The sequence below is a fragment of the Amblyomma mixtum genome, chromosome 7 (assembly GCF_055824585.1).
Source record: "Amblyomma mixtum isolate Tamu chromosome 7, ASM5582458v1, whole genome shotgun sequence".
Taxonomy (NCBI): domain Eukaryota; kingdom Metazoa; phylum Arthropoda; class Arachnida; order Ixodida; family Ixodidae; genus Amblyomma; species Amblyomma mixtum.
In genome coordinates this window covers 72,411,111-72,421,532 of record NC_143018.1, presented here as the reverse complement: position 1 = coordinate 72,421,532, position 10,422 = coordinate 72,411,111, and the positions used below count along the sequence as shown (strand labels likewise).

General features: G+C 46.2%; 1 protein-coding gene across 1 annotated transcript in view; it reads right to left on the bottom strand.

The window, feature by feature from the left end:
• Window positions 1-4,548: 4,548 nt before the first annotated feature.
• The window catches only part of LOC149336464 (uncharacterized), a 21,378-nt gene continuing 15,504 nt past the window's right edge, over window positions 4,549-10,422 (bottom strand). Inside the window, exon 3 of the mRNA XM_089554148.1 lies at window positions 4,549-6,114. Within this exon, the coding sequence (XP_089410274.1) occupies window positions 5,554-6,114 (561 nt within the window). The 3' untranslated portion in view covers window positions 4,549-5,553. The remainder of the gene's footprint in view (window positions 6,115-10,422) is intronic.

The following is a 10,422-nucleotide window of genomic DNA, read 5'->3' as shown; positions in this document are numbered from 1 at the left end:
TATGCATTATGCCCGCAAACCTTGAACTAGAAGGTGACATCTGCGAATATACGATACCTTAGTGTCCCCATTAACAAATACTCTGCGTTAAGGATGTTAAGCATGCCATGTTTATTAATGAATGCTCGTGTCGGAAGTAGAAACCAGAGCAGCAATCTTAAAGAACGTTGAAGAACTCGTGGCTTCCTCAAAGAACAGGATGAAGTGCTGAGGTTCACAAGATTTGCTACACACATTTCAAAGCTGAATGTCAATTAGTACTGAGCTCATTACAGTAATCAGAACAGAATAATTAGAACGTGATTTCGCGAATCAACCGGCTATCCGAATGGTACCGTGTGCACACCAAGAACATGCTAGCCATGGCGCTCTTTAGCGCATGCAGCTGCCCTCGTTTTGATAAAATCAAGTCACCGTCATCATTAGTTTTCATGAACGCAACAGAGACAATAAGGAGAAGGAAGAAGATTTCTTCTGCGAAGTCTCGAGTCGCGCGCCACTGGACCCGAAGAAGACGAGGCACAAAATGGCGGACGCCCAGCGCGGCGGTCGTAGAACCCCAACAAAGTCTTCGAAGAAGGCGCGCCCCAGGTCAGGCCAGCGGACGGCAACGGAAGCTTCTTTGGCAACTGCTGCGGACTCTCTGGGCTGTGAAAGCGTCCAGGCAAGTGTTAAACCACCGCAAGGAACTCGGGGCAAGACCATGGACGGCTCAACAAAACGCGCGCCGACGCCGACCACGAAACCCAGCCGTGCTTCGGCCGAGCAAAGTATGTCCAAGAGTAGGACCTCCCCAGTGCGAGGGTACACGTTCGAGAGCCTCCCAACCAGCGACGGGCTTGAGTCGACACTCGACAGAGACGAGTGTCCTACAGCCAAGGGCTCCCGCCGTGCTTTTGCGGTACCAAAATGGCTGCGTACATGGCTGATGACGTTCGACACATTACCACATCGAAGCACATCTACTGAGACACCGAGAGACTCGACTACGCCGAAGATGTTACCTGAACATGGAGCTTCAACGAAAGGATGCAGCACCTCCTAGAATACAAGGCCTGCGTTTCTCCTAACAAGACGTCACCAACGTCACGACGCGGAGACTGTCAGGGTTGCCAGGTTCGGCTACTTTGCGCCAAAGTGACTAGTTTTGGGACCCCACGGCGACCAAAATTTGAACTTTGCTGCCTGGATATGTAATCAGCATTGTGCTGTGCATACACTGTTGTATAAAATTTACGTGTATTCATGTCTTAAACCTAACAAAACTTTCGCGCGTGTATTCTGTTGGTGTTCGCGGGACTTACCTTCCTAGGCGAGACTCAGGAATTCCTCCTACACTCTAAAAAGAAACGAGTAAAAAGGGAGGAAAGTTGTCCTCTAGCGCATTCGCTCTTATAAAATAGAGTTGGCTATTGGACAGATTATTCCCTTTTTACATCCAGGCGTACAGGCGTATTCGTGTTTGTGCACCATGTAATGATTCTATGTTCAGTCTTTGTCAAAAGTATACAGCCCAAGGGGTTCGCTGCTGAGCCCTGCAGCGCAGCTCCTCTTGCATACCGAATCTCACGACGACGAGAGGAACTTATTTCCTCAGCGCTCCTAAGCTTAGGTCTGTCCAATGTGCTTAAGAGACGCGCTACATGTTTTGGGAGCAAACTCCTTGGGCTCCATATTTCTGACAAAGACTACACGTTTCTCCAGATACAGAAGTAACACATGTCCCATCGCTATTCAGTCAAATGTACTTCCGCGAAATACGTAAGTGACTTGTTACTTCCCACAAATAAATTTCTTATTTCCTCAGAAGGCTACTGGTTCAAATCGGAGGAACATGCCAGCCCGAGAGTTTAGTTGTGCGGTGCTGACGACTACAGCCGTGGCTAAAATGTTTAGGCAACATTAGTTCTTTTTCAGGTGTTTTAGTGGGGCGATGGCAGCCTTCAAAATCAAAACATTTTGAACGGTGAAGACGAAGGCCCTTCCTGTTTCACAGTGATTAAGAGCTTGAAAGCTGGCATCAGTTCCCCAGTACACTCCTGAAAAACTGTGATCATGGCTGTGGTTTCTGTGCTCCCGTTGCACATGAACTGCACTTGGTGAACAGCCTCTTTTCTTCAATGAAAATAAAAAATGCCACAAGGCAAAAACGGAAAATTTAAGGCATGCATCAAATCATGCCCTTGTTGACGGAGTACTGAAGAAATTTCATGTAAAATAATAATGCCACGTATGTCATATACACTCGGAATTAAAATATGGCTTTGTCAGGAACACAGTCTTACTCCTCTGGCTAGGACAGAAATAGCTTTTCCAGCACCTTTTCAATTCATGTGCTTTCAGAAATGCCTCTTGCACTTCCGTGCTTCTGTCCCGTGGTTTCCGGCACATTTTTCATTTGATTAGCGATGGTTTTGAAATTATAAGCGACACACAGCCGCTGCTACCCTGCATCCTAAGGAAATTGTGAATTCATCGCGACGTTTCTGCTCCTGTATACAATGGTCGGGCAACACGCACTAATGGACGATGCTTTTTATAAGGCGTCACCTGGCGACAGTGTGGTCCTCGGAATCGCCGAATCAGTGTACCGCGCATCTTTCAATGCGACCTCGATGGGGAATGTCCAGTATTCTCGGTGAAAAATTTTGAATATTGAAAAATTGTAAGGCACTGCTATCGCAATATTGATGGTAATGGTCTTTCTTGAGATGTGTAGCAAAATCTTTCTTATGATGCTTTTCCATCGCTCGCATCGAGCAGTTAAGTCTACCATATAAAACTAATGAAGAACGCTTTTGACGATAGCAAAAGCGTTACTAGCAAAAAAAAAACGCAAGCCTGCCGCTGGGAGATCTACAGATATATTGATTGCTATGGCGAAATCTTACATTATAAGAAAAAAATGCGTTCATAAACTTTTACCCGTTCAAAAATGTTTGCATATAGAATCGTCGGGTATGTTTCACAGAAGGACATCGCACATGAAGGCAGCGATGCCATAAGTTGCAGGGCTTTCCGCATCGACAGGCAGGTCAGCGTTCGTGCATGTAAGTGCCCCGTAGTTCTCCGGCTTGCGCTTTTATGTTTTCCGTTCGCAGACGGCAGCGCTTTGAATGGCAATCCGCATCCACTCTCGCCGAGGTGGTTAAAGAAGGAGCACAAAGTTTTGATTGACTCTGTCAGCTGCTTCTGGACAATGGCGGTGATTCTGCACCAGACGGCAGTCTCCACACGACGTGTTCGCGAACTATCATTGTTAGGATCAACAATTATCGGGGGCATCCCTGAGCACCTGAACTGAGCGGATTCCTCCATCCAGCCCTGCTGCTACGGCAAAATGTCAAGACTGAGCGTTTCCTTTAGGTTTACAGCCGGTCCGAGGTGGACTAGGTGGCAAGATGCGCTCCCATGAGCAGGGCATCTGCCGTGTTTGTAGAAGGATCATTGCACAAAAGAAGGCGCACGTGAGTAGACATGCCCTACAGCGCAGCGATGACGACAGGGGCAGCAGTAGTGACGTCATTCGCGCAGGTGTCAGAGAAACGCAGTGGCACGCCATCTCCACTTGATAGCCGCAGGTGTGCGGTGACGAGGTGGCCCCAGGGAACCAAGGGGGTTAGCGCTGTTGTCGCGCAGTTCGCTGATGTGCCATACAGCGAAATCGGCAGAGACAACAACACTGACGTCATTGCACAGGTGAAAAACACAAAGGTTAGCGCCGAACCACGATGGAAGCGGCAGCGAAGCCGGCGATGGTGATGACAGCAGGGACGGTAAGACGAGCTCTTCCGTGAAATGGAGACCGCGCAGCTGAGGCCCAGCTGCGGGGAGGTAGCACCCGTTGGCGAAGATGCGTGCGTCTAGAGTGGACACGCGGCCATCTCCGATGCCAAGGAGGATCACTGGCATTGGGTATTGATGGTATTTAATTACGTAGGCTGTATGGTTAAGCGACCGAACTTCTGGATTCGGACGTTGTTATGAACCATTAAATTTTAATATGTAGCCTCATACTTGACTGGGAAGTTTATTCCAGATGAAAGGAACGTTGCAGAATCAACACAGAAAGATATGTCATCTGCGGTTGCAAATCAACTATTATATGAAGCTAAATTATTCAGGGTTCATGATTTAGGGTTTATTTTTTCAGTCAGATACGTCGCTGAGAAGACAAAAAAAAAAGCCGCAATTGCGGCTTGACGAAGCTCCCAACCCGTATGTTTCTTCAGTAGGAGTTGGGTGGAAAGAAAAATTGGTAACCCCCAAAAGAAAATGCATCTAATTCGCCGCATCCACTGTCCATCCAGGGATGTGTCTGGCCATGCCAGCTTGGCCTGTTTATTCAATTTAAACACAACCTGAGTTATTACCGGTGGTCGATAGACGCGTATTCTTGTTCTGTTTTATTTTCACTGTACAGAACACTGACAAAATAGACATACACAATGTTTTCTTGCCAAGTATTTCTTTTGCATCGGAGGCCACTTTTGCTAAGCTCTTTTAAGATGACAATAAGCAAAGCACAGCAAATATAGTACCTCTTTCACTCCTCTTGCACTGACACGCCGCTGTGCTTAGTAGCGTTGACCTGCAGCGCGACTTATGCTGACATACCATCACACTAACGGCAATGTGGGCAAAAACATAGTAATCCGTATTAGCTGAGCGGCCCCTGCAGAAACACCTCCTTTTTCTGTTCGTGGTGAAACATTTATTTATTCAAACGAAGAGGAAAGTTCCCGTAGATGGGTGGCGGTGCGCTGCTGTCATGGCGACAGAATTACGCAAGCAGCAGAAGCCAACGAAACACCCACCTCCCAGCTTAATGCATTACTCGTCAGTAGATATGGCATAAAGACGCCATAGTGTCTAGCGCCGACCGCTAGGACCATCACTGAAGAAAGAATGGGCGCTAGCGTATGTAACCTGCAACGCAATGGCAATGGCTTGAAGGTATGCACCCGTGACTAAAGGGACAATGGAGATGCGTGGAGCTGGAGTGCTGCTTACATGGTGGTATACTGTTCCGCACATATCGAAATGCTTTAACTTGTCGTCCATGCAGATTGAACCGAAACTCTTATCAAGAGACGGAAAAGAAGCAGTTATATGCACGTGGAAAAACCATAAAATTCAAGGTCATCGGAAAGCTAGGAACCCTTTAGACAATAAGTTAAATCAAATTTGTCAATACCGCTATAAAGGTTCGGGAACCGCTGAATATGACAATAAATAAACACTTCCTAACCTTTAAATCCGCTTGTGCTGGTTCAGTTCTACAAGTTCACTCGTTACTTCTTACAAATAACGCTAAAATCTTACACTAACAGATTTCACTGCTTCTAATTAATTCTTGGAAACAATAGACATCAATAAGATAAAAAAATGTCTTCGTTTTATACGTAAACACAAAACAGAAAGCACGAGTACCTATCTTCCTTGTAAAACTCTAGCCCACGAAACGGTACAGTGTAGTGCTTCTAGTCAACGCTAGCGCTCAAGCAGTTTGAATTAATAGTTGGCCTAACAGAGAAATGTGTAAGGCCATCATTACCAAAACCATGACTTCGATTTAGACACGGAAGCGTTCCTCGTATTTGTAGCATCTTGAAGCAATTGCGTATTAAAAATCCAATACCACATGTAAACCAAAGCAGCAATCAAAGCGATTCGTAGAATTCCTGGCACGCGTAATTGTTTCAGATCGCCAAAGTTGACCCAGCGAAACCCTGAGTGCATAGCAGAATGCTGGGAATTAAGCCTATCCAGACGTTCGGACAAGCGATTCGCGCGGGTCTGTATCGAAACCAGTGAGTCATGGCACTTGCGGAGCAGTAACTCCTCCTTGCTGACGGCGTTGTTTACAACTGGAAATGTAAAGATGTCCGCGGCAACTGGGTAAGGCGACGCGGATACAGAGCATCCCGCATGCACGTAATGCCGAGGTAGCTCCCTCCGCAGAATGCTGTCCCCGCACCGAGGACAGGAGACGGCGTGGTACGAGCAGTTCCTCTCGAAGTGCTGCAGGAGATCTCCGGCGGGACCCACGAAGTCGCAGCCGTGCTCGGCGTTCCAACAGATCACCTTTCGCCAGCAGCAAGAGAACACGAAAAAAATTCAGGGGGCACTTTGGCTCTCTAAAGTGCTGCAAAGCGAAAACCTTTCTTGTTTGTGCTGTACTAGTTCTCTATTTGCTTACAACTACATTACAACTACACACTTTGACTGCTTCTTTAGCAGTCAAAGTGCACTCTCTCTCTGCTTCGATGAGTTCGGTTGTATCCATGGCTCTGTTCGCAGTAATGAGATATGTAATGTGGTCACCCACGGACGCCTTACGCCCCCTGTCGGAGCGGACGACAACTATTTTATTAGTTGCCGTCTGCTCCAAAAGGGGGCATCAGGCATCCGTGGGTGACCTCATTACTGCGAACCCGCACATTCTGACGTCATAACCATTTCGACCAACCGAAAAGAGTGACACCTCTGCTGACAACCTTCTGTCGACAACGATGAGGCATTAAAGGCTTTCGCCTTAATACGAAGGTTACGCGGCCGCTTATCCATGCGAAAGCATTAGATGGCTCATGCGCACGAAATCCCGGGGTCGTCCGAAATGTGGCGTTACAAAACTCCCGATTGGTCGAAGTGGCGTGACGTCATCAAAGGCGTGAAAATACGAAACGTTAACCGGTAATAATCAGTACTAGTACGTACAACTGCACAAACTACAAAGGAATTGAACTGAATTAGAAATGAATTAGAATAGAATGCATTTGGATGCGTGAGACGACATTAACCATGACCGGACCCGTTTCCTTTTAGATATTACATAGCATCACTTCATATATAGTATATATTCCAATAAACATCGCACCAGCTTGCAAAGCGATGTGGTTTCGGGTCACAGATTGTAGTGCAGGCTGTTGGATCACTTGTGGAAGTAACATATTCAAGAAAGCTTTGCGCAGAACACGACTGAACACGATGCGAGGTGTTTCTGCTTCGTGTCCGGTCGTGTTTTCAGCAGTTTTTTTGAATATGTCGCACATTGTGACTCCCCAAATTGGCGCACAGTACGGGGGCTCAAACCTAAAACCATCGTTGTAGCGCAGCACAAGGACACAGAACGAGAGGACACACACACAGTGCTAACTTCCGAAAACTTTATTGTGAAGAAACAGATCTGTATATACTCGCTGTATTTCCATGATATCACAAGAGTTACGTGACATCATCGAGCCCGAATGAACGCAAATAGGACAGACTAAAAGAGGGGATGCTAACACAAGCACTTCCTAATCGATCTATCTTTTCCACTTCAATTATTTCCCGCGTGCGCTTATCCTTGTTTTTACCGATTAGAACTGTCTTGTCGGGAGATGTGTACACCCTTGGCACCAATTGCAAGGCGTTGTTAGCAACCCATCTTGTTCATTTCGTTCTTTACATTGCATTTATGCAATCGGAGGCGATCATTTAAACACTGACCAGTCTGTCCTACACACTGTTTCCCACACGATAGCAGAATCTCATACACCACACCCTCTTTACATTCAACGAAGAGAGTTCTGTGCTTCTTGCACATCCAGTACGCGTGACTTTCTGATTTGTTAACCCTGTATAACATATCTAATTTATCCGGGGCTGAAAAAAACAACGCGTATATCTATCCGCTTCGCAATACACTTAGAATTGTGGGAATTGCCTTCGAATCTGCGTGAGAGTTTAGTACAGAATTGCTAATCGTAACGTAAGTCAGCCGTCAAACTGGACTCGAGCCGTCGACCAACAGATGCAACGGTGTCTGTAGGAGCGCGTCGGTCCGGACGCAAAGCACTGCTATTGCATATTCATGTAGTCAGCGATTAAGTGCCCCTTAGATATTTTCACTTCCGTACAGTGGCCAATAGCCTATTAGAGAGTTTTATAATAGGGAAAACCAACGCTTCTCATCTTTTTTGGATCGTTTGCCACGTAAGTGCAGAGCCACCTAGGCTGGAACGCACCATGGTAACTCTCGAAATTGAACTTAACTTCCTTTTTGTTTGCGTTTGCAAGAATAAAAATTTCTACGTAGACAAAAAAAAAACATCTGAACGGAACGCGAATTCTACGTAGCCCTTTACCGACCAAAATCGTCAACCTCTTAGAGCGTCCATTTCTTTCTGCCATGTTGTCTTCTTGGCCAAAAAAAAAAAAAGAACGACGCATACTCGTTCAGCACTGGAGCTTTTTAAATCTGACAGCAATCTGAAAACTTCGCACGTTCTATCGCTAAAATTTTGTGGCGCAGGCATCTTCAAACACATCGAAAGGTTCGTGCGCATTTCGTCTGCCGTGAATATGAGAGACAGTGTAGCGGCCACCAAAAATATGTGCTCAGGCGCGCGAGACCCCGCTTTGCCGGACAGCGTCATGTTGCCTCAACGCAAGGCGGCTTGGGGCGCAATTTATGCTGGCCTTTCGACACCCTGAACTCCTTGGGGGCCCCAAGGCTTGATGTCCCCAATTCTAAACTCTATTATTTCAGCCCATTTTTTAATACACCTTATGATACAAGCCGTATGGCTTTGTAGCCGTATGGCCGCGCTCGGGTGGATGTCAATGAGTAATTACTCCCTTATTACAAATTTACTCCACCTTGGGGGATTCCCCTAAACATTTGACCAACACTGTTCCCGCTTCGAGATATTGATCAATTCGCTCTCGCCCTATCATATACTAGCCGTCCCGTATAGCTCTGATGGAGCGACTGCTTCGACGAAGCGGTGGTCCCGGGTTCGAACCCCCAACCAGCACGAATTTTTCTTTAACTACGAAGTTTATGTGGAAGCTGCAAAGCTTTCCTTGCGCATGTGTGGATGTCATTGAGTAATTTGCTCCCTTCTAATAAAAGCTTTCGGCTTCGGGTGTCATTTGTTCTCTGATACATTGTGTCCAAACTGGCAAAGGGGGGTGTTTCCTTCATTTCTCCAGTTTGCAGATTAGCAGTAGTGATATGCACTTGTCAGACTGCCGGCAACGCTTCAGTCTATATTAATGCCTGTTGTCTATATTGTCTTCTATATTAAGACCGCGAATGGCCAGGCAAAAAAAAAAAACGAAATAGACTTCACATTGCGTGCCATTCCTGACATCGTGCGGGATGTGGAGGTGTTCGGCTAGGTGAGATGCAGTGACCATAGGGTGGTAAGGTCTTGAATCAGCCAATATTTGAAAAGAGAACGGAAGAAACTAGTAAGAAATAAGCCCATCAATGCGTTAACGGCAAAAGGAAATGCACAGGAATCCACGACCTGCCTGTATAACAGATATTCTGCTTTAAACGTGGACGGCGACCTTAGCCTTCAGGAGATTGATGGTAATCTCACAGATATCATAACAGAATTCGCAATAGAAGTAGTGGGTACAATATTTAAGCAGGATACCAGTAAGTTCTCTCAGGCGACGAAATAGCTGATTAAGAAGCGCCAGAGCATGAAAGCCTCAAGCCCCTCAGATAGAATAGAACTGACGAAGCTGGCAAAGTTAATAAGCTTAAAGTTACCGACGTGAGGACGTATAATATACAGGGAATCGAGCACGCTATAAAGAAAAGAGGTCGCCGAAAAGCAGTCAAGAAGAAACTAAACATAGGCAAAATTGAGATGTATGCGCTATGAGACGAAGAAGACCATTTCATTGCCAATAGGGAGAACATTTAAGGTAGCCGATGATTTCCACATAGGTCTATTCTAGTGTCGGAGTAACTAGGACGATAATGAAAGAGGTAATAGTGCAAAGGAAATGGACAACCTAGACGTAATGAAAGAGAAGCAAAGAAATCGTTAGAAGCAAAACGGAAAAGCAGCTGGTGAGGATCGGGCAACGCCAGATCTGTTGAAAGAGGGTGGGGAGCTTGTGCTAGAAAAACTGGCCACCCTCTATATGCAATGCCTCACCGCTTCAAGCGTACCGTAATCTTGAAAGAACAGTAGCATTATCCCAATCTATGGGACCTGAAAAATATATGAGACCTGACTGCTCAGCTTACTGTCCGTTCTCTACAAGGTATTTACCATGGTAATTGCCAATAGAATAAGGGCAAGCTCATAATTCAGTCAGCTGAAAGACCAGGCCGGCTTTAGCAAAGGCTACTCATCAAGACAGCACATTCACACTATCAATCACGTGATAGACAAATATGCAGTACAAACCAGCCATCATATATAAAGCCTTCATAGCTTACGAGAAATGAACAGGCTCAGTCCAAACGTCAGCGTTCGCGCAGACATTCAAAGACGAGGTGGGCGTAGCAGGGGCGGCAGAAAGTTAGGTGGACGGATGAGATTAGGCAGTTTGCTGGGATAAGGTAACGATAGCAGGCGCAGAACAGGGTCATTTGCAGAGATATGGAGGAGGTCATTGTCCTATATG